The sequence below is a fragment of the Anser cygnoides genome, chromosome 11 (assembly GCF_040182565.1).
Source record: "Anser cygnoides isolate HZ-2024a breed goose chromosome 11, Taihu_goose_T2T_genome, whole genome shotgun sequence".
NCBI lineage: Eukaryota > Metazoa > Chordata > Aves > Anseriformes > Anatidae > Anser > Anser cygnoides.
The window spans coordinates 13,259,730-13,283,857 of NC_089883.1; the positions used below are offsets into that span (position 1 = coordinate 13,259,730).

Consider the following 24,128-nt stretch of genomic DNA (forward strand, 5'->3'; position numbering starts at 1 on the left):
GCACCGTGCCCGGGGGTGGCACACGGGGTGGCACGGGTGGCTCGTGCGCCTCGCCTGCCGCTGTCTCATGGCACGCGATGGGGTTTGGGAGGCTGTGCTAATTGCCATAGTAACGAGAGCCTCGCTCCTGGCAGCATCTCGTTCCTCTGGTGGGCTCCTCGAGGACATGCTCATGTCTCCAGCCTCTTCCCATCAGCTCCTTGGTGCTCCCCATGCCACCGACCCACCTGCTAGCTTCCCGGGGGACCCCGGTTGGGTAACTCGAGGGAGGCTCCTGCCTTATTCCCTGGCAGGCATTCATCAGCTGAGCCAGTGCTGGGGGGTACCGGGGTCTGCTTACCCCTGAGGAGCTCCCCCAGCATCCGGAGCCCCTGGCCAGGGTGGGCTGTGAGCATGGCACGTGGGGCTGCCGGCACCGCAGGGGTGTGCCTGCGGGCTCCCAAAAGCGGTGCCACCATCACGGGTGATGCTGGAGGCACATCACACTTCTTAATTCTTCCTCAGAACATCATTATTCTTATTCTACGCTTGTTAAAAGGGCTGGGCGCATTCCTGGAGGATTTTTTGTGTTGCCAGGATGTGTGCGGTGAGGGGATGGGGGCTGCTCTTGGAGTGCGTGGTTCCCATCAGTGCCCCTGTAAGTGTGGCAGGTGCTCGGGGGAGAGCGGTGGGAAGGGGACATAGGGTGGGAGGGGGAATTGGTCATGGGGGAAACTCGAAAGACTTCTTTGGTTGGGAAATGTGAGCTTGCAGTGCAAAGACCAAAATGACTGGAGATGTGAGGCATCCTGTGCTCTCTGGTGGGCTGGGGCCATCGTCCTGCCCTTCCTCACACCCCTCCTGTCCTCTTGCTCCCTGCTCCTGGCATTTTGCAGCTGGTGACGTGGGACCTGCAAGGCGAACACCATCCTGGGGAAGCCAGGGATGCCAGCTCAATTTCTGGGGAGGGGACAGAAACATTCCTGACATGCTGCAAGCTCCTTTTCCCTCCAATTCCCTGCACGTGTTGACATGGCAGCCCTCCCTTCCCCTGCCTGGCAGGCTGCTGGATCGATGCGAGTGGCAGCTTTAATCGGTGGCCTCCCTGGAGGGCAGCGCGGGGCGAGGAAAGCCCTGCTCGTGCTGCTTATCGGGGCAGCCTCACCTCCTGGCCTCGCTGCCTCTTCCCTCCTCGTTCCTGGGGTTTGCTTTGAATCCGGCCTCGGTGCTGTTCTTGGGGAAGGTCTCCCAGGGCAGCTGCGGAGGGGTGAGGATGCTGCATGGGACTTCTGTGCCCTCGCGAAGGAGGCTCCAGCTGCACAGCTGGCGAGAATGGGATCCGAAATTGGATTTCACTGCTCACTTGGAATGGGCTCTGGTCGGGGGGGATTATTGGGGATTTAAAGCTAACATATGTGAAATGATAATGACACCATCCCCCAGCCACAGAGCTGGGTGCTGTGCTGTTAAATAAATAAATAAATAGGGGAGCAATTTGGCAATTAACATCCCAGCCCCGACAGAGCATCACCGGGGGCTGGCAGGGAGATGAAAGTTTGTGGGATCACTGCATGGCTATTTTCTCCAAAACACATGGGCATGTGCTGGCCAGGGCGGCAGAATGGAGTAAGCGGTTGGGAGCCTGGCATCGTGTAAAAAACCTGCCTTTTTGGAGAGGTGAGGGGGAACTGAAGTGGAGAGGGGGGCACTGGGGCTGCCTGCGGCTCCCTGGGCTGGTTTTTGGGGCACAGCAAGGTCTGAGGCTCCCCACGGCGGGGCCATCCTCCGGATGCCCCGCACCCCAGCTGATTTTGGGGACGTCTCGGTGGGGCCAGGTGCCAGCAGATGGCACTCCAGGATGCGTAGCGCAGCCCAGCGCCTCGCAGAAGCCGCCCGAAATGGCTGCCTGGTGCAGCGGGCTGCGGCTCGGGGCTGGGGCTGGCTGCTCCCCAGGGGGCCTCCTGCCCCAGCCTCCAGCGGCTCCTCTCCAGGTGCTTCCCCAGCCTCTGCATGGCCCTGGGGTGCTGGGTGCGAGGATGCAGGGCTGCGGGTTCTCTCCCGACCCGGGCACAGCAGGAGAAGCAGCGCATAGAGGCGCTTCTTTTCCACCCCCCGGCAGTGGGCTCACCCCTCCGCCTTCAATGCCAAGTCCGGTCCCATCTCCAGGGGCTCCAAATTGCTTCTCAGCCGTGTTCCCAAATGGCTCAGAAGCATGGGAATGGCCGGAAGAACCCCTGAGCAGAGTCAAACCCCCAGTGGCACGGGGCAGAGGGGGCTGTGAATCCCCCAGGCATCACCCTGCAGTTGAGCCTGGGTGCAGATGGGGCTGATTTCCAGGGTCTAAGAGATTAAAACTCCCAGCCATCACACTTATTTTCAGCCTGGGAAGCTGTGGATGTGATGCCCAAAATGCTGGCACCTGTGCTGCGGGATGGGGCTGTGGGGACCCTGCTGCGTTCGGAGGGCAGCGGTGCCCGCACGGGGGGCAACTCGTGGCAAGCACGGGGGGCTTGGCAATTGTAAGGAGAGCATCTGAGCTGCCCAGTGGCTGAGAGACAGAGAGCTCTCGGCTTCAAATAAATGAGCTGGTGGCAGATTGAGGCAAGGCTAAAATTAAAGCAGGTCAGGTACGGCCGGCGTGCGGGGCTGGGAGGCAGGGCTTCAAAGTGCGCTCGCTCCGAGAGGGAGAAAAACCTTCCTGGGTATGCAAAGGACATTTGCAGAGCTCTAATCCTTTGATTAGAACAGATCTGAAGAGAAACCGTGCTGCTGCTTGAAGAGAGGAAAAAAACCATAACTACTCTAAACTGATGGAAACTGAGCTGCTAATCAGCAGAGAATAATGATCAATTTATTGGATGCGATACATCTAATGATGAAATACCAACTGTCTTTCCTAATTCCTGTGACTAATAGAGAAGGACACAGTAAAAAAGTATCAGTGAGAGCAAGCTGGCGCGATAAGGGCTGGAAGAAATACTGAGGCAGGGCAGCGAGCACTTAGGTGAGTGCAAAAGGATGAGGAGCAAAGGATGAGGTGCCGAGGGCTGGGCGTGTGCCTGTGCTCCGTGCCAGGGGGCCAAGGATGTGCCTGCGAGACCGCTCGTGGCTGGCACCGTGCAGTGGCCGTAGCTCGATGCCACTCAGCACTCAGGTGCTGTTATCTCCCACAGCCAGTTAGGATTCCTGCCCCAAATGTAAAGCTTCGGTGCCACGTGGGACACGTCACCGGCTGCTGCCGTGGGGGCGAGCTTTGCCCCTTCATCTTCCTCAGGGCTGGGCAGGGAGGAAGGCTGATGCTTGAGTTGGATGCAGGCCCCCTCCCAAGACACAGAGGAGTGAATAAAATCCCTGAAGGGCTGCGGGACCCAGGGCCTCCCGGCCAGGCAGCCAGCTGCAGGACAGCTGTCAGGCTGCAGCTCGAGGGCTGGCTCCGGCACAACCCGAGAGCATGGGAACGCCGGGCTCGTGTAAATAGCAATTTCCAGGTACGGGAAGTATGCATAAATAAACCCAACGAGGCTCGACTGCCGTTCCCGGACAACAAACACCTGCAGACCATGAGCTTGCTGTGACGCACGCTTGGAAAAAAATGTTAGGATCATCTGGCGATGCTCACCTCTGGCCCCATGCATGGGGAAGCCACTGGGCCTGGGGCTGCGCTGAGGGGCTCTGCTTGCTCCATCCAGCTTCACCCCAGTGGATCGATTTCTCCGTGCTTAAGGCTCCTGCCCCACCAGCACCATGCTGCAAATGCATTGCCAGATTCATTTCTGTGCTGCCAACGGGCTCGTGGCTGTAGTGCTGTTTGTATGAGGGATGGTGCACGACAGCAATTATTTCTGTATAAATAAGAGCATTAATGCTGCTGCCTGCCCCTGATCTGCTCAGGGATGCAACACGGTGGGAAGTGACAGCGGGAGGAAGATCTGACAGCAAAAGGCGACTGCACCCCTCTGCCCCAACCACACAGCTCCGGGGATGCTCCTGGGGTTGTTCCCTTAAACATCCAAATGGGCTCCATCTGGCCCTAATTATTGAAAAGAGCTGGCAGGGTGATCAATATAAGCGGGTGAAGGTGGCCAGGACTGGTGCTGGTGCTGCTGCAGTGCTGGGGGTGAGCTCTGCCTGCCTTTTTTATTGCTAATATACTCCTAATTGTGCTCTGCTCCGAGGCAGTGCTAATAAAGCACGGCGTAAAAAGTAGGAGGCTTCGGAGAGTCAATTGAGGGCTCGGCGACATGCTTGGCAATTCGCTCCGGTGCCAGCCACTGCAGCAGGGCAGCGGGGGGGTGAGTCCTGTATCCCTGGGGGTGCTGCAGGAGCTGCGTCCCACGGCATCTCCAGCAGCCACATTTCTCCTCTGGGGGCTGCTTTTTTGCCCCAATGCCACCTGCGTCCACCCTTGGTCCTGCCACCGGGTGAGTGCCACCAACGTCATCCCCCAGGAATGCTTTGGTCTCAGGTCCTGTCGCCCCAACCTCGGATGAAATGTTGTTAAAGGAGAAAATGGGAGGGAAAGGAGAGAGATGGACACCCTCTGGGTTATTTGATGTGCCTGCCCGTCCCTTACCGGGGCTCGTGGAGCCCGTGGCCTCGCTGCGTGCCTGGCACAGCTTGGGGACACGGGAGGTGACAAGTATGGTGACAGCGCCTGGCACTCTGGGGAAGCCTTGCCTGGATTGGACTTTCGCAAATGCTTCAGCCCCGAGCATGGGGAGGCTGAGATGGGGCTGAGGTAAGGCCGTTCCTGCTCCCTCTCCTCCTGGGCTCCTGTTTTCGTCCTGCGTTTCAGCACGGAAATGGCTGGCTTCACAGCCCTGCCTTACGCTGCCAGGGAGTAACTTAACTGCGCTCTCCGAGCATTGGAGCTGCGTTTCTTTTTGATGATTTCAAAGATTTATTAAGTTTTCCCTGGGAGAAGGAGGAGAAAAGAGAAAAACCACCAGCGAATAAGACTGAGGGAATAAACTGAAAATGTACGTGCGGGGCTCCGCTGGAGCCTTGGCTCGCCTCTAGCTGGAGCGGGGCTGCAGCAAAAGCATCCTCAGCTGGGCTCGGCTCCGTCCCAGGGCCAGCAGGTCAGCATGAGCAGGGAGCAATTAAAGGTTTGCTGCTCGTTAATAACCTCGGTGCTGGGGAGCGTCCCTCCAGAGCTCTTGGCTGGAGGGAGAGTGCCGTCAGTGCTCGGTGAGCAGGAACCCGGAGAGCTTCCTGGGCAGCTCACGAGCACCAGCCACAGTCCAGTTCGCCTCACGAGTTCTTCCCGATTAATTAATTGGCTGCTTCTATTAATTTACTCCCAAAGACGGTTGTTGGGGGATGAGATCACAGCTGGCAGGGACACCGCGGCAGGATGCGGGGTTTTCTGCAGAGCGAATTAGCAGCGTTTAATTTCACGAGAGTCCAGAAAATAGGAATTATTAAGAAGCAGCCGAGGCCTGGAGCTCGACCGGGGCCGCGGGTGGGAGAGGCAGGGCCAGACGGGAGCCAGCTGTGGACAAACCACAGTTTTTCTCTGCGCCCCAGCCTCTGGGGCTGCGTGGACACAAGCAGCGGTGCTGGGGGCTGCAGGAGCAGGCGGCACCTTCCTGGCACGGCTCCCCGTAGGCAATTACCGAATGTTGTCCCCAAATTTTGGGGAAATGTTCACCTACGTGCAATCCACACGCGTGAACTGGTGGCTTGGTGACAGCAGAGGGGAGGTCTCTGCTCGGGGAAGGGTCTCTGTCACCTCACCCCCTCCCCAAAAATGCATTTTGGTGTTATTTCCTGAAGCGTGAGGCTGCTGCAGGCAGATTTTGGGGGCTGTCCCATGCCGCTTACCCTGACTCCAGCAGCACCTTGGTGCGCAGGGTTCATGGGGGCTTTGCCGAGGGGGTTGCAGCTGAGCGGTGTCACCACGCTCAATCCCCTTGCGATGGACCTTTGAGGCTGGAGCTGGGCAAGTTTGCCCTTTTATTTCTTCCCCCCCATCACAACCCCTCGCTGCTTGCTGCCCCAGCCCCACCACGAAGCCCTGGTGCACGGCCTGGGGGTGGTGTGGCGAGGGCAGCGCTCTGCTCCCCCCGCTGAACGCCGTGCCAAGCCAGTGGGGCTGTCAGGAAAAATTAATTTTTTAATTAAAAACTTTTTTTTTTTTTTTAGTGGTGGTGCTTTAAAGTCTGGGTCTGGAGTAATTATTAGTAGCTCTAGGGAGGCTGTGCTTCAAGAAAAAAAAATAGTCGGTGCTCCTGCAAAGGGATTTATCTGATTTGTGGCAGCGTGCAGGTCCTGGGGATGGGTCTGGGGGATGGAGGGGGCGAGCACCTCGCAGGATGTGGCCCCAGGCTGGGCTGGAGCACGGCAGCACCGCCTCACCCAGCAGAATCCCAACATCGGCTGCTCCTCTGATGGGTTCTGCAGGCAACCCTACCCTTTGTGCTCAATTAACAACTGCACCTCGGAGAGTGGGAGGTAATATAAATATTTTCCATGTTGTAATAGGATTTTTTTTCCCCTTCTCGTGGTGCTGTCGTTATGATATTGGTTTGGCATCCAGGTGTCAGGAAAAGCTGGATGGCAGGAAAACCCCAACCCGAGCCGGAGCCCCTTCTCCTCTGCCTCTCCCCTTCCCCTGCGATGCTCCACCCCGGCAGGACCATTTACAAACTGCCACCGTGGGGAGCGTTATTAACAGCTTGGCTCCTCAAAGATGCAATTAATTATTCACCTGCCTCCAAATCAGTTTAAGCAGCTCCTGAGCTGCAGTGTAAATCAAGCCTTCCCGACTCGCCTCCCCTCTTTCCCTCTCTCGCACGCCCCGATCCCTGGTAGCTGTAAAACCGAGCGGTTTTTTAACCAGCAGTTATTGTAAATTACTGCAGCTCCAGCGCCTTCCCGGGATCACTGCTGAGTTACACGAGCCAGGATTTTAGCCCATCCTTTTGGTGCTGGGAACCATTGCTATTTGCTCCTTTGCTGTATTTTTAGGCTGGTTTTGCCTCGTTGCTAAATCCCTCTTGTCGTGCCATGCCTTCCCCCAGCTCTGTCTCCCTTTCACCTCTTTTCCATGCAATAAATCCTTCCCTAAATCATCCCCCGACTTGGGCGCCAGCTCCAGCGCCTCTTGGAGCCTTTTATTTATTTATTTATTTTTAATATCTGTTTGGAAAGCTTCAGTTCTTGTGCCCACGAGAGCAAATACTCAGACTATTGCAAGGAGAGATGGAAAAAAAAAAATCCCATTTCCCATCGGTGCTGCCCTGTGCACTTTGGGCAAGCCAGGCCAAACCTTTGCGTGGATTAATTGCTGATAACGTAGTTAATAACGCCGGTGGGTGACTGCCCTGTGTCGGCGTGAGACGTAGGAGAGGTGGAGGCACAGGATGGCCTCCTGCTGCCCCGGCCTCCCCCTCGGCTTCTGAAAGGGGCCCGGTGCCTCCACCGAGGGTGCCGTGGGTGCTGCCAGCAGGTACCAGCATCCTCTCCTCCTCCTCCTCCTTCCCCGCTTCTGGGAGGCTGCCTGATTGCCAGGCTCCCTCATTAGTATGATATCTCCTGGAAAATTGGTAAACAGGAGCGGGTGAATGAGGCGCTGATTGCAATCAGCGGGGGCTGAGAGCGCTGGAGAGCCCGCGGCTGCTTCCCCGGGGCGGCTGCTGGCGAGGGGCCGGATCCGCTCCCCGGAGGGACCCCGGCTGGGAGCCCCTGCCTTGGGTTCGCTTCCACTCGCTGATCAGCTTGGTTCCTAACGAACCGCCGTCCTCTGCCCCATGGCCCTGGGCTGAGGGTCCCCAGGGACCCCCGCTTGTGGCTCTCGGGGCATTGCTCCAAGGACTGAGGGTGCTGGGGAGCTCGTCCTGGTGCTGCTGCTGCGCTCCTTGCTGGGCACCCTGGTGCCACCGGGGGTGTCCCCACCGTCACCCCAAGGGTGTCCCCAGGGCCACGCTGGCCACGGGGTGACACAGCAGCCATGGGGCTCCTGGATCGTCACCTGCTCCCAGAAACACGGCTGTGGAGGATGAGGCCAGGAATTAGCCGAGGGGACCTGCGGGCTGGGGCTCAGGCTTGAAAAGCATCCCTGCGGGAGGAGGCAGAGCTCCGCTGCCGGGCACCCGTCAGCTGACCTTACAGGGCTCTGTTTGTGGAGCTGGCTGTTATTTCTCGTTAACTCTTTTAATCTAAAATCCCATTAGGCTCTGTGGCGCAGCCTCTGGTATCTTTATTTCAGGAATCACCAAAAAAACTCAGGCTGTGAATAATTCACCAGGAGCTTGCAGCCGGTTCATGGCCAGTTCCCCGCGCTCAATGATTCACGTTCGGCAAGGAGCCGATGCGCTTTCCGTGTCTGGGTGCTCAGGGTCCCCGACCACCTCTGCTCACTCAAAGAGGGATTCAGGGCCGAGCATGCTTGTTTAAAGAAATACCAACTTCCAAGCGGGGTTTGGGTCACTAATTTTAGGGTTAGGGTTTTAAGGTTTTTAGGGTTAGGGTTGTAAGGTTTTTAGGGTTAAGCTTTTAAAGTTTTCTTTTTTTTTTTGTTTTTTTTTTTTAATCCAGCTGCCTTCAAACAACCCACCCAAGCTGTGTGGAAAGGCACATGAGAGCTCCCGCATGTGCACAGGGAGGCTTAGGGTGGCTGCGAGGCTGGAAGAGCCCCCCCGGGAGTTACAGGGGTGCTATGGGGGTGTCCTAGGGGCACTGCAGTCCTGTCCTCTTCCAGGAACTGGGAACTCGCAGGGGTGCCAGCACGCCTGGCAGGAGCAGCGCCATGAGGTGGGACATGGGGACAAGGAGGACCCCAGCCCCAAAAGCTGGCTGGTCAGCAGCCTCTCGCGGAGCTGTGAGCGGGGAGGGAAGCGGCTTGGTGGGGGCAGCTCCCCAAAGGGGCTCCAGGCAGGATCCTGCCCCGGGGACCAGGACACAGACCCCCGCGGGTCTGCTCCCCGTGTGTCCCCCTCCTTGCCATCATCGGTGTTATTCCCGGGCACGTCTCCTGCCCTACTTGCATGCAGTTGGTTTCCCTGCTCCGAAATAAAACCTGACTGCAGGCCCTGTTCGGTGCACAGCGCTGGGAGAAGCCGGGCGCGCTCTTTCTTCTCCTGACAAGCCTTGCGAGGCGAGATGGCAGGAGAGACAGATGAATAGGATGCAAAAGCGGAGCAGCGAAATAAACACGAGATAAAGGGAGCCTGGGGGAGGGAGGAGGATGCGACACAGCCTGGGCTGGGCGGCGGCAGAGCTGGGGTGGAGGCGAAGAGGTGCAGCAGCCGTGCTGCCACCCGGAGAGCATCTTCCCTCCGTGGGCACTCACATTTTCTGCCCGAGGTCCGGGTGTACAAGGCTGGGAGCTTTAACCTGTGCCTGCCTCCAGCTGTCAAAGGCTGTAAATATCTCGGAGGCACTTCAGGCTTGGAAACGGTGGAGGTGCTTTAAATGCAGCCCGGAGCCAAACCAACCTATTGTAGGGCTCATAAATATCCCCTTCGTGTTCCTTCTCTGTCAGAAGGCTGCGATAAAGGAGAGCGAGAGGCAAACCCAGGCCGGCCTCAGCCTCCCTGCTGCCTCCGGACCTCAGCCTCCACACCAGGAGCTGGGCGCTGGGATTGCAGCCGTGGGGCTCAGCGTGGCACATGTGGGGCAGGACCCAGGCTCCCTGAGGGCTGAGAGCAGGATTTTTTTTTTTTGTATTATTTCCCCAGCGAGCGCTGTTAAACAGGGCGTGCAATGGGGAGGCGGGTAATCGCTGGCACGGAGCGCACCCTGGGATGCTCAGCTGCGGGGACAGCGGGGGAAATTCCTCTGCTTGCCTTTACTCTGCTCTGGAAGTCTGGTTTAGGGAAGGGCAATGTCAAAATCTGCCATTTTCTATATAAAATGAGACATCCCGTGATGCCTGCCTGCTCCAGGTGACAGGGTGAAGGCTGCTTTCCATCAAGGAGCCTTGGCAGTGTTCGCAGAGGAAGGCACGTCTCCTTGTGGGCTCTGCCCTGGGTCCGTGCAAGTTCCCTGCTCCTTGTCCGTCCTTCCCACGCACTCGCTGCTTGGGGCTGGGAAAGGCACCGGGAGCCCAGCCCCTGTTTTTTGGTGGCTAACAAGCCTTCCTGCAGCTGGAGGGGAGAAGGGAGAGGAGGAAAGCAGGGAAAAAAAACATAAAGAAACGATTTTCTTCTAACATTTCTCTTTTTCAGCGTGAGCCCTTCCGGGAGGAGGTCTTTAAAATTAATAATGTTCTTTCTTTTTCTCTCTCTATTCCCAAGACTTCTGATTTAAATTAATGAAATGTCAAACACTATTAAGTTCCGATCATGTGTCGGCGATAACGAAGGGACTGGTTTCCAGCCAGTTTACAAGTCCGATCCATTCCCCCCCTCCCCTCTCTCTTTTGCTCTGATTAAAACTCCCTTTATTAGATTTGCTCTTTCATCAGTTCCCTCTGATTTCCATCTTCCGTGGGCCAAGGCTGGGGAAGGCCTTTTTGTTTTACAGAGCCTTTTAAGCCTTCCAGTAACTTGTCTCCAGCGCCTGCTCTGGTGGCAGTCCCTGCTTCTCCAGGAGCCGACGCCAGGCCTGATGGATGCTGCATTTCTTCCCTGCTTCTCTCCCTTTTTACACTCAGGAAATGGTGGTGGTGATGAGTTTAAAAAGCCACATCACAACCCTCAGGCCTAAGCCCTGGGGACGTGAAGCAGGGACAAGGAGGGGCAGCTTCAGGGCTGCCACCCAGCCCTGGGGATGCAGGGGGGCACTGTGCCCGAGCCCCCCAGGGAATTGCGCATGGGAATGCCTTCCCAGCTCCCTGCCCAGCCGTCCTGTTGGCTGTCACATCTCCTGTGTGCAATTCCCCATCCTAGCCGTGCAATAAGTTCAGTCAAAACCTGCCTCCTCCTCCTGTATATTAATTTACTTGGTATTGCATTTAGGTTTTCACTGGCTTCTCCCTGCCCATCCCCATCCTTCAGCTCTCATCCCTGCTCCCTGGCTGCTTTGGGGCCACGAGGAAGTCCCAAATGCACAGGATGGAGGTGTATGGGGGCTGCACTTCAGCCAAGGGCACAGGGGGGACCCTGCCAGCACCTCCTGGCTCTCAGGGATGCCCCAGGGGCTGCATCCAGCCCGTGCGGAGGGGTCGGGGGATGGATGCTTGATGCTCCGTGCCAGGGGAGCGGCGTCGGCAGCAGCTGCTGCAGGAACATCCCCCTCCCTCCCTCCCCTCCTGCTAATGAACGTAGGTGAAACTTGCTGTGCTATGACTTTAATCAGCAAAGAAAACTGCAAAGCATTTTTTTTTGCCTTTTTTTTTTTTTCTCCCACCTGCTGAATTCAGCACCGAATGTGAATGAGGCGGCGCTCGGGCTTGGCCGGGTGCCCACTTCCCTGGCTCTGATGCAGAGAGCGCATCCCCTGCACGCCGAGCCTCCCGGGCTAACCCGCGGCGAGCCTGGGTCAGCCCCGTGCATTTCGCACCGTGCCCGAGGATCCTGGCAGCTTTAAAGGCTGCTCATCGCTCGCTAAGCCCACCCGAGCCCTGTGCGCCCTTGTGCTTGCCTCACCCACCCACAGCCCACGGGCATGTCCCTGCAGTTTGGCACCGAGGGGCAGCACGGGGACGGGGTGCTGGGGCTGGTGTCCCGCAGCCCCATGTATAGGGGACACGGGGTGGCAGTCCCGGGTTCAGGCTGGGCTGTCCGTCAGCGTGGCTGCAGCAATTTGCAGCTCCATTAGCGCTCGGAGCTGGCAGAGCGGCCCCGCAATGTGCCCGTTTGATAAGAGGCAAGTTCCACCGAATAATGAGCAGTAATTGGATTTCAGGGTTAACCAGCTCACAGCAAAAATAGAAAAAGAAAGGAGAAGCCATTGGATATTTCTGTTCTGGCTCATCAGACACTGGAGGTTTATCTCTGCTGAGAATAGCACAGGAGAGGTAAAGTTATTAGTGACCACCAGAGCATGGTGATGCCATCGCCCCCCCCGGGTTCAGTGGGATGAGGCCGTGCGTCCTCTGCCAGCCTCAGGGCAGAGAGGGGAGCACAGAGCCCGGAGCACCGCGGAGGTGAGAGCTCCAGAGGTGGGGAGGGTGCTGGTGGCCGCGCAGGGCACCCGGCGATGCGCCCGACCGTCGGTGAGATGAATTCACGCCAGAGCTGGTGCAGAGAAGAGCTGTTAGCACGACCGGGATGGAGAGGCTGTTTTATAAGCAGAGACTGAAAGCACTTGGCTTGTTTAGCCCCGCAAAGGAAGGCAAAGCAGGGAGAAGATTACTCCCCATAAATATATCAGGCGAGTAAACACCAGGTACAGAAAAGAACCATTTAAGCTAAAAGACTGCGCTGGCACAAGAACAAATAGGTTTAAAGCTGGCTGTTGTAGGCTGGGAATTAGGAGCCACTTTTTAACCATGGGAGCCGCGATGCTCTGGAAGCGGAGGAGAGAAAATAACTCCCTTCTTTGGGAACGGGGCTGGACCGGCTGCGAAGGGAGACGAAGTGGAGGGGTGTTGAGTCCCCCCAAATGCCTTTTGGTGCATTGGGCCCCTCCTGTGTCGCTCCCCAGGGGGAAAACAGCCCCAGGAGGGTCCCTGGGCCCCCCTGGGTGACTCGGGGGTACCTCTCCGACGTGCCCCGAGCCCCCTGGCTGTGCTGCCCGTGGCAGCCGTGGAAGGCAGGTTGCTGCTGCTGGCTCCCCTGGTGTCCTCTCGGCATGCCTGGATGGTGATCAAGCACGTGCAGGAAATTATCCTGAATTCCTTGTATATTCTGGGGCCTGTCTAAAGGCTTGGTGAAGAATCTGCTGATTAGGACTCTAATCAGCTTTGAGAGCAGGTAATTTCTCAGCTAGAGATCATCTCCAAACAGGAAATCAGATTCAGGAGATAGCTGCTTTATGCAGCACATCATGGTGGACTAGAGCAAAGCTTGTTGTAATAATGAGCAGAGCTGGAATAAGAAGATCATTATTAATATTATGCATTAATTGCTTTATGCCCCTCCTCCTTCCAGGTGGCTTTCCTACCTCACTTATCTCTGCATAATGCAACAGGAACCGTTCCAGACCCAGTCCTGGCACCCAGGCAGGGGTTCTGGACCCTGTCCCTCCTTCCAGACACCAGAGGACACCCCAGCATTCCCAGCCTCGGGCGTTTTTTGAGCCTGGCACGGTGCCTGGGAGCGTAGTAAGACACAACAGCACTTAGTGGAGCGGCCTCAAAGGTCACAGCGACACCGGCCCCGGTGCAGCCAGTACCTGCTGGTGAAAGGCGCCAAGCACCGAAGCAGTAAGGTCTGGGAACAGCACCCAGCCCACGGTGCAAAGCTGCAGCCAGCACCCCACACAGCACCCAGCGATGGGTTTTACAGCCGATTGCATGGACAGGGCCCGCAGAGAGGGTGCAGGCTGCTCTGGGAGCAGGGCTGCTGCAGCTCCCTCCACGCCTTTCTGCAAGGATTAGTGTCTGCTGCGCCGCGCCGGGCGTGCAGCCGTGAGCACACGCGTGCAGGACGTGGTGGGAGCTGCTCTCGCAGAGCGGTGCTTGGGGATGCTCGGGGGGCAGGGAGGGCTGGCTGGACGTGGGGTGCAGCGGGGCCGGGAGCAGGCTGTGCTGCTCGGGGAGGTGCGGGGCAGGAGCAGCAGGTAACCCCGGCCCCAGCCACATTCAGCTCCTCTCTGCGGGGATCCGGAACCATTTTCTGTGCGTCTCGCACCCCTGGGCCTTTCCTTGCCAGAGGAAGGGGCCCTCTGTGTCCTGCTTGCACCAGGGCTGCCCATACCCCGCACCCTGCACCTTTTGTCCATCCCGCCGGGCTCGGGGGCATCTCCAGCTGGCTGGACCACTGGGGGGACACAGCTGAGCCCCCCCGCTTTCCCACACCGCTGCCTACAAAGGCTAAACGTGCCGCTGCTCCTGGAGCATCAGTGCCGACCGTGCCGATGCTCCTTCAGCATCCGTGCCGAGGGGTGCTCAGCCGCATCCTCGCCCAGCATCCCGGCACGGGGGGGGCCTTTCTCCCTCCGTAACCCTCCGGAGCGGGAGCCCAGCGCCGCGATTTGTCACCGGGGCCGGCCACGGGAGGGAGGCAGGAGGCGGGGGCGGCCGGGGGGGGGCGCGGCGGCGGCGGCGGCGGCGGCTGCGAGAGGACGGAGCCGGGGGGGAGCTGCCGGGAACGGCGGAGCCGGAGCCGCGGTGCTCGGGGCCGGCAGCAGCCGCAGCCCCGGGGCATGAGCTCGCCCCCCCGGGGGACCGGGGCGCCCGGCGAAGCGGGCCGGGAGGCGGGCGGCAGGAGCGGCGGAGGATGCGCCGAGCCCCGCGGAGCCCAGCCCAGCTGCAGCGCGCCCAGCCCGGCCGCACCTCCGAGGTAACGGGGAGGGCTGGGGGGGGGGGAGAAAAGGGTGGGGGGCACCGCCTGGCACGGCACGGGGGCGTCTCCCAGCAGCTGCAGTCGGGATCCCCCAACGGGTGGGGGTCGCCGCGGCATCGCCCCCCAGCATCGCCCCCCCCCCCCCGTGCTGCCCGCCGCGCCCGCCTCAAGCCCGCCGCGATCGAAGCTGGGCTTTGAGGTCGGATGCAGCCGGGAACCTCCGGCAGGGCTCCGGCTGCCCGCGGCCCTCCCGCTGCATCCCCTAAAAGCCACCGGCTCTGCGGGGTCCCTGGCACGGACAGCTTGGGAGGGGCCCGGGCTGTCACACCCGGACCTCTCGGGACCACCATCTGGGTGGGGATGCCCCCGAGGAGCAGCGATTTCGATCCGATCCCAGTTGGGTTTGCAGCCCCAGGTGGGGCACGCTGCCTTACATCTCGCCCAGCTGCTGTCACCTAGGGGGTGAAAGGCAGAGCTGCCCTCCTGCCTCTCCTCCCGTGGTGCTCGACTTGCACACGAGCATCCCACCCCAGCAGCGCATCCCACCCACCCCAGCAGGGACCACAGGCCCCCGGGGCGCTCCTTTTATCCGCTGCGCTGCCAAGGGAGGAGGGAGAGGGGTTTAATTACCCTCAAGTGTCAGTTCAAGATAAATCTGCTGGGACGCAGCTCTTGGCAAGTGCGAAATAACAGGAGGCTTTCGCGCACAGGAGGCTGAGCTGAGAACAGGTCGGCGGTTTAATTGGCGGCTCCTCAGGGTTCAGGTCAGGGTGGAGAAAATGGGACGGTGCTGGCTCCGGCAGTGATCCCCCTGCTACGGCTCCGGGAAGGGAAGATGGATGCTGAAGGCTGACGGCTTGCTCCGGTGCATTCCTGCGGTGCTTTTGGGGCTGGGGCGCAGAGCAGGTGCTCTGGGCTGGTAGCACAACCTCCTGTCGGTGCTGTCCTCCCAGGAGCTGATGCTGTGCCGTTTCTGCTGATCCTTTCTTGCTGAAGCAGGCAGCTCCCGAGGGAGCCCTTGCCCTGGTTGTCAGGAGACGACGCGTCCTATGGGGCACCCGGGGAGCTGAGAGCCAGTGAATTGCCTCCAGAAGCAGGGCTCTGCGCGGCGGTCTCCTGGGGATGCGAGGTGGGGCGACCTCAGGGGTTAGCAAACAGCTCCTCTTTCCTCCTCCTGCCAAAATCTCTGAAAGGCTTCATGGGAGCTCACGAGATAAGCTTTTGAAGGATGCGGTCTTGCAGCTCCATGGGGAAAAGCCTCTTCCCTCTCCCCACGGCTGCGGGGCTGGGATGCATGGAGCGTCTGCTTTCCCCCTGCCTGCCTGTGCCCGACTCGGAGGCCCTGGATCCCGGCTCAGATCGGGGAGCAGAGGCTCCTCCAGGCCCCCACTGCAGGACCCGTATCAGCGCCACGAAAGGATGCCGCTGCGGGGCCGGCCCCTGCGAAGTGCTGCTCGGGGACACGCCAGCAGGAGGAGGAAGGACATAATGGTTTATTTTATCGCCCGGCCAGAGGTGCTGGGCTCTTCTCCATCCTCATCCCAGCCTTCCCGGGGCTGGCACGGGGTGCGGATTCCTGCTGGCTCCTCGGGCTCGATGTGGATACGGGGAGCTGGCACCGCTGATTGTCTGGATGAAACCGTGGTGTTTGGCCATTACAGTGGTTATGTTCTTTGTTTTAGGGTCTAGAAGGTGAAGAGCATCTGCTTGGTTTGAGCAGGCACCTTGCACTTGCTGCTCGGCTGGGGACCCTGGTGACAGAGCGGGTGGTGGCACCAGCAAGGGAAAACCTGTGGGGTGCTGTTTGGGTGCACGGCTGCTGGTGGTGCCACTCGCGGTGGTGCTGGGGCTGGTGTGGGATGCTTGGGCAGCTGGCCCAGGGTGGCCTGGCCATGCACAGCTCTGGGAGGAGGTTTGTGTCCCTCCCCGAGCTGCTTGTGCCTGAGTCTCCAACAAAGGCAGCCTGGAGGTGTGATCGAGGGGCAGAGACTCTTCCTCGCTCCTCTTGCGAGTCAAGCTGCCGTGGGACAGGCTGGGCTGAGCGAGAGCAGAATCCGCGCTCATTTTGCCGGCAACAAGCTTTTGATGCCACCTGTGACAGGCGCATATTTAGCCCTGATGTATATCCGCTGCGCTGGCTTCGGGCTCCGGATCAAAGCATAAGAGCTTTTGATGCATGCACGTACAATGAGGGGAAAAAAAATTAAACCCGCAATCCTCAAAATGTCTGCAAATCCAGCAGCTTATCCTCACCCCGGGCAGGCAAAATTAACCAAGTGTAGGATCAGTAAATCAGGGAATCAGCCGCTCTCATCACCGAACGTGAGAAGGCTGCAAGCTCAGCTGGCACGGAGCAAGGCACCCGCACCGAGGACGCTCAGGCTCCGGCCGTGGGGCTGCTCCGGCACGGCAGCACCGCGGTGCCCCCCGGCAGCCTCCACCGTGGCCGACCATACGTGGGGCACAGGGGGACACGGGCTGGCATCTGTCCTCCAAATCTGTCCTTCTGTCACGCCGAGAGCCCGGGCAGGCGGCAGCGCCACCACCTGCGCTCGTGCCGAGCCATGCCGCCACGTGCTCCGGTCCCCCAAATTTCCATGGGGCTCAGAAACCCGGCAGGCTTCTGAGCACCCCGAGGTGTTCGCAGCGGGTTTGCAGCTGGGGCCAAGTAGTGGCAGTGGCAGCTCCTGGAGGACCCCAGCACTGCCCGAGGCTGGGGCCAGGCCAGTCCATCTGGAGACTGATGGCATTATCCCTTAAATGCCTTTCACTGAAATAGGATGGCCAGGCTGATTGGATTGCGCTCTGTAATTAACTAGCTGGGTGCAGTGGGCGGGAGGCAGCTCCGGTGGGAAGAGAGGGGGAAGGTGTCAGGAGAGGGGTCCAGCTCCACGCCACCCCTTCTCACTAACACGGTGCTGTACAATGTGAGCCACCAGGAGCCGGGTGCCTCTTGTAGCAGCCTGGCCCTTTTCCAGGTGAATAATTGCATTTTTCTACACTGTGAGACCCCCAAACCACAGCCTCAAGACCTGTGGGGATGCGAGGGTGGGCTGGGTGCAGGTGCAAGGGGCTGGGTGCCCCTTGCCAGGGGGACAGCAGGTGGGCTGCACCCCCCTGTCCCTTTGGGTTGAAGCTTTCAGCATGATCCATACCCATAAAGAGAAAGCATCCCTCCTAGGTTATTTTTATTTTTTTTCCTTTGTGTTTACTGTGGGGATTAATAAGGAACTGCAGTGTAAGGAAAATCCAGAGCAGCTCCTTGTTTATTGTTTAATTCAGGGAAAATGCAGCCTGCTGAAGGAGAGGCTGGGCTCGGGGTGCCCCACGTGCAGCATCCCTGCTCGGGGGATGCAGGGCTCGCAGTGAGAGCCCCGGTTTGGCAGGGAGGGCACGCAGCCGGGGCTGGCCAGGGGATGGGGGACACCTGTGTCAGTGCCCACAGGTGCTGTAAGGGCCTGGGGAGGAGCTGGGAGCTGCTTGGACAAGGTGTGGAGGTGCGTGGGTGGCTTTCCTGCAGCGTAGTGAGTGTCCTCTGCTCCTTGCAGCCCTCCTAGGACCTGACCCCAGCCCTGGGATGGGGAGCGCCAGGATGGTGGCACCTCTGGGTGCTGGCACCTCTGGGTGCTGCAGCCTGCCCTGCCTGGTGCTGGCTCAGCCTGGGGAGAGCTGTGTGCTTCTGGGTTCCCCTGCTGGTAGCTGGAGGTGCTGCCTGGGAGGGGAAAGCTGCTTTCTGACCTGGGCACCCCTGCCTCCGCGTGTAGGGCCAGCGGGTTTGTGCTGCACGCTGGGGCTCTGCTGCGGTGCTGGAGGAGCGTGGCTGGGCCCTGTGCACTGATAAATCTTGGAAAACAAAGCATTGTGTGTTCAGTTCAGCTTAGCCCACAAAGGAAAACCACATCACTTGAAAAAGCAAAGCTTTTAAAAATAGATTTTGCTTTATTTTTTTTCTTAGCAGAGAATGCTGCTCTGTTTTGAGCTGGGCAAGGGAGTGCCTGGGGAGGGATGCGATGAAACCTCTCGTTTTAAAGCTCCCTGTGCCAGGTGGGGCTCCTGGAGCTTTGTGTGCCTCCAGCCCGGCTTTGTGGCGGTGCTGGCTGCTCTGAGCTGCTGCTGCTGCTTGTGGAAACGGGGGAATTGGGCATTTTGGTGACAGGGAGAAGCCCCCGGTTGTGTGCCATGTGGGTCAGGCTGGTTCCTGCTGGAAACAAAGCCCTGGGCACCCCTGCGGTAGCGAGAGCTGGCAGCAGCCTGCTGCATTGCTTCTGCACAACCGCCACAGCTGCCAAGGGGCAGCATTTCGAGTCACTCAGGTCTCGTTTTTGGGGGAGAAAGAAGAGCATTGCCAGCCAGCAGGTGCCACGCATCGTGCCTCGCTTCCCCCGGTGTGAAGGGGAGGTGGTGGTGAGCCCAGCAGAGCCTCCCTGCTTTTTCACCCCCCCCCTAATTCGCTAAGGAGCCCTCTTGTTTGCCTCGGCTCTGATTAATGAGGTGCATCTCACTCTGACAACGTGTCACAAGCAATAAATTTCCGCCGAGCTGCGGGGCGGCAGGGACGCCCTCGTGCTCCCGTCTCCCTGCTGCTGGCTCTGCCCCGACCCAGCGCTTTGGCCTCAGCCTGGGAGGAGGAGAGGAGGCTTGGGATGGAGAGGTTGTGGCATGAAAGCGGCTTTCCCAGGGGCTGCCTTTGTCCCCAGGGACTTGGTGGTTTCTTATGTTGTTTGGAAACGTAAAAGAAACCACCAGGGATGGACCAAGAGTTCATCAAGAGTGTGTAGTGGCTGCAGTCTGTGTTTTCCCAAGGTTTTCTGCCTTTGGAGAAGGGCTGGCTGTGTCACGGTGTGAGCAAGTCCCGGACGTGCTCTGATCTCAGGGAAGCTGCCCTGCAGCTGGCAGTAGGATGTGGGACAACACGGCCTGGATCTGTGCTGGTGGGGATGCTCCAGGCGTCACCAGAACCTTGGCCTGGCTGGCAGCGAACCAGCCTGGATGGAGGGGCCCTAGGGAAGCCCTTTCCCAATGAAAAGTATATTTATACTGAAAAAATAGGCAGGAGTGGGTCTCCAGAGGACCCTGTGCACCCCACCGAGCTGGGGACAAGGACACGGCCAGCCCCGCGTGCCCCGTCCTCACGCAGCCCCGGTGAATCGCAGCAGGCTGGTGCTGTCACCACCCCTTGTGTGTTTGTCACCTCCTGCCCCGTGACACCAGCCATCCCTCTCCCAGAGCTGTTGAGGGACTGCTCGAGGTTTCTAATCAGCGATGGGAAGCACCAACTATTAACACTGCTCCTCTTTGTATTCTTGATGGATTTTCTTAAAGCGTTGCTCTTAGAAGCTCTCCACTGTTAGCTTTTGTTTTCTCCTCAATAGCTTGTCTAATAAATGCCATTATCTTGGGCACAAATCTACTTCATGTCTCAATTCCGCTCGGCGAGGCTCGGTAACAATGGCAGGGCAGCGGTGCCTTGAAGAGGGGCTCTGTCACCGCCTGATGCCACTTCCCTGCCTCCCAAACCTGTCCCCGAGGCAAGCGGGGCGCCTGCTGGGTGTCAGACGCAGCAGCTCCACGTGGCTGAGCCCCTCGGTAATTACAGGGGATGTGTTAATGGCCTAGGATCCTCTCTAATCCCAGCAGATTAGGGGGTGGGGAAAGGTGAAAGGCTGCAGCGTGAAGATGAGAAATGTTTCCTAGAGCTTGAAGGAGCTCAGCTGCAGCCAAGCAAAGGTGTCGGTGCATCTCCAGATGGTTCCTGCTTGCTCCAGCTGGGGAAAAGTTCTCCTGGGCCACTTCCCTGTGCCTGCAGCTCAGCACCCCCGTGCCCTCAGGGGGGACAGCCCTCAGCCTGCTGCGTGGCTGGGAAGTGAGCCTGTGGTGGGACGTCGTGCTCCCGGAGCAGCCTGCGAGTCCCACCTCCTCTGGGCTCTCACCATGGCTGGGATGCCGGCTGCCTCCGCGTTCTGTCCTCTCAATTACAAATACCTCATCCTCTCAGGACCTAATGCGTAAAATAATTTTCTTTAAAGGATTTTTCACCTTTTTTTTTTTTTTAACTTGGTTCTTGCATTTTAAAATGCACATGCCGTGTGTACAGCATTCAGACGTGCTCTCGGCTTTCCCCCAACCGTAATTGCTTTAAAACTGCAGATAGTTGGCAAAAGCAATTTTCTGTACATTAGGGAAGCCTCCAGCTCATCTCATCCCTCACGCAAGCCTTTGCAGTCGCTCTGCCCCAGCCCTGCCTTCTCCCCTCTGCAGCTGAGCGACGCTCGGAGCCTTGCGGTGCCTCTCGTCCTCTGCGCTCCCGGGTGATGCCCTCGTCCTTCCAGCCTCCAGGGGGGAGGACCGGCCTCTATCGCAGCTTCTGCTGAGTGAGGGTGATGCTTTCTGGCTGTGCTGATGGCATCGTGACATCAGTGACCATGGTCCCGTCTCCTGGGCTGGCTGGGCATGTGTGCCATGCACGTGCCGCTCTCGTTCTAGTGACTCCACTGCCAGAGTGTTTAACATGCTCTCTCTGCTTGCAGGACGTGTTGGGCTTTCAAAAAGCATTAATGATGGAGAGTAAATTGGAATCTGAGAGAAATAATCTGTAGGCGTTCTCTGTAGGCCTTGTCTTGCCTTGCCTTCCTCAGCCATGGCGAAGGAACAGCAGCTGAACAGGAATATCAATGAGGAGGAGCCCCAGATCCCTCTCGTCTGTTGTGATGTCTCTTGCTCTGCCTGGGTGGCTGCGGTGGCTTTTGTCGCCTCCTGATGGAGGACAGCCTTTGGTTGTGCGATGCTCTGACTGCCCTAGCCAGTCCTGGGGAAGCAGGACCTTGTGCAAGGACCAGATCTTGCAAATGGAGTCAAGTTGGAGGTAAATGCACCTAAACTTGGTCTGTGCGTGCTGCAGCCTCCCTGCCCTGTGCCGAGGCCCCTTGGCTCTTTATCAGCTTGGAGGGGAAGATGGGGTCCCCCCAGGGATGATCATCCTTGTGAGCACTGGGACCAAAACCATGGTGGGGTGGTGGCGATGGGTGCAGGATTTCTCCAGCCTGAGCCTCAAAAGGCTGACGCCTGCTGCGGGGCTGCAAGCTGGGGGCTTTGGCACAGCCACGTGGAGGAGCGCATGCGAGGGGGTCTCTGCCTCTCCAGCACAAATGGTGACTTCCCTGAGCAGGTAATGAACGGCACTGCAGGTCGTTCAGCTGGGAACTTGGTAAAGAAACCCATACCAAGTGTTAATCGAAACCTTGGGGGTTCCCTTTCCTGTGTGCTTGCCCTGGAGACAGAGCCCTGCTGGCCACCCCAGGGGTGTTCAGGCCGAGGGCAGCAGAATCTCAGGAGGCACCTAAAGGTCTCTGGACTCCAGAGGAGAGCCAGGGTGCTGTCTGGAAAACCTACTTGTTGCTCCTGCCCCCATTCTGCAACCCAAAGGCACAGCTGGCATGGATCTTGTGTCTGTGGAGAGCTGTACCCTTCGTGTGCCTTTGGCAAGGGGCTGTTCAGGTACAGCTTCCTAACTTAGTCTGGTCCTTTGGCTGCTCTTGGATGTTTATCAGCCTTGTAATTAAAGCTTTTCCTATCTCTGTTTATTTCCTGAGCATCGTTTCAATGTCTGGAAAATCCTGTTGCGGCAGAGCCTGGAGTACTTCAAAGATGCCCAGGGAGAGGACAGGTGCTCTGCAGGGACTCTGCATATGTCAGGCATGGAGAGAAATCAGCCATGTGCTGGCTTCCACTAACCAGCTGCTTGAGCTGGGCAGAAACCCCAAATCTCCCCTTTCCTTCCTTTTCCCTATTTCCAGTACCCTGGGGCATCACTTGGTACCCTGGGGCTTGCTGTGCTGTGAGCACAGGCACCCAGTCCAGCCCCAGGAGCTGCAGTCCCTGCTGCCCCACTCCTTTTTTTGTTTCCACTATAAAAATGTGTAGGGGAAACCCTGCCTCGAGCACCAGGGCTCGGCTGTGTGCGGAGACGTGTGCATGTTTCAGCCTGTTTGCAGCCACTGTGCCTTGCGGCATGAAGGACTGAGGTCTGGGGGGCTCTGAGCTCCTGAGGCTGGGCTTTTGCTTGAAGCTTGGGCAGAAATGGTAGCTTTTGGGTAATTCTGGCTCTCTGTTGGTGTGTTCACAGCTTCTGCATAAACCAAGGGTGGGTTGTCTCCTTTCCTCTCCTTGCAAGTAAGGAAAAGAGAAAGCCAAATGTCTCCCAGCTCAAAACCTACAGAACCTAGGCTTTCTGCCCATTTTTTAAGCAATGGGGCTTGGTGTGGAGGTGGAGACTCCGGGGTTTTCTCCTGCAGCGTGGGTACCTATTGCTAGGAGAGCCCGGCACAGTGCATACCGTGCCCTCTCAGCCTTGAGTGTTTGGAGATCTCCAGGTGAGGAGCTGGGCTTTTCGGCATGGAGGCTTCACATGTCTGAAGCCTGCTGCAATCCTCACTTCGGCATGTTGAGCGGTGCTCAAACACCCCTCGGCTGCTCCCTTTGGGGGCTCAGTCCTGGAGGGACTGGGTGATGCTGGTGGCTTTAGCTGCCCCCAAATTCGGGGTGCTCTGCACCTCTCTGAAGTGGGACTTCTTGCAGCCCCATCCTTCCAGTTGTGCAGCTCTGTGCCGTCTTAATAGTGTCAAGCTCGCAATGAGCTTGGGCAATTTGCTTTATAAAGCAACGCACTAAATGTGTCAACACTCAGTGCATGTTTTTAATATAATATTTCAGATTGTTTTGAAAGAAGACAAGATCCTTCCTTCCCTCTTCATTAGGAACGCTTTATGTGAAAGAGATGAACAATAGAGAGAGTATGCCAGGGAGAAAGCGTTCCCAAGTATTTGTTGCTGCTGAGAAATTAGCTGCTGCTTACAATATAAAACTTCAATGCCTGACTATGGGGGCAATTAGGCAGCGTACAAGCTGCTGAGGAAGGCTGCAGGGTCACCGTTGCTGGAGATGTTAAGGCCAGGCTTGACAGTGTCCGTCAGGCTTGGTGAAATTCCTGCTCCTCAAGGGAAGGGGATTAAATGATTGTCTTGTCTACCCAGGGAGAGCCAGAAGTACAATGTGAGCTGCTCTGCCACGAGCACTTTCAGGCTGGGTTTGTGAATCTTGCTCTGTTTCAGCCCAGAAATGATGGCTGTGATTTTTTAACTTGCTTCCCAGCAGGACTGCGGGTGGGTGGTTCTGCTGCTCTTCTGGCCTCCAGCTGAGAGACTTGGTCTCATGCCATGAGAAGGGTAAGACCTTTTGTGTGGCTCTGTTCTGACTGGTGCTAGTCAAAAATAATACAGCTGAAATGCTTTCATCAGAAAAATATGGTTCCTGTTTCTTCCTCTAGACTGTCTCTTTCATCTCAAGGCAGAGGAAAAACTTTCAGGGAAGTCAAAACTTTTCCTTTCTGCTTCAGACCATGGACTGGGGTGGGAAAGGGCTCGTGCCCTGGCCGAGGTGGCACCGCTCTGAGCAGTGCGACCCCCTTAGCTGGGGTTTTCAGTGGGTGCCACAGCAGCAACAAGCCCTGGAAAGGGTTTTGAGCATGGAAGATCAGTCCAGGAAGAATGCTCCAGACCTGATCCTGCAGAAGCTGGTGTGACAAGGAGCTGTGCTGGGACCTTTGGGGACATGGTGGGATGGGGGCAAGCTGGAGCAGAAGGTCAGTGTCCTTTTGTGTGCTCAGGACAGGCAGGATTTGGTTTTTCTTCACCTCCCGCTAATCCTGCTGCTGAAATATTCCTCCTGCAGATTTTTTTTTTTTTTTTACTGCTTCTAAATGGAGTGTTTAAGCTTATTCTTTTCTTTTCTGTGAAAGAGCCAGTAAATCCTTTATCC

The 24,128-nt window shown here is 58.0% G+C and overlaps 1 protein-coding gene across 1 annotated transcript in view; it reads left to right on the forward strand.

Annotated features, from left to right (window-relative positions):
* Nucleotides 1-14,084: 14,084 nt before the first annotated feature.
* Nucleotides 14,085-24,128, forward strand: part of LINGO1 (leucine rich repeat and Ig domain containing 1) — a 128,632-nt gene continuing 118,588 nt past the window's right edge. Inside the window, exon 1 of the mRNA XM_067004080.1 lies at nucleotides 14,085-14,312. Coding sequence (XP_066860181.1) covers nucleotides 14,250-14,312 — 63 coding nt within the window. The 5' untranslated portion in view covers nucleotides 14,085-14,249. The remainder of the gene's footprint in view (nucleotides 14,313-24,128) is intronic.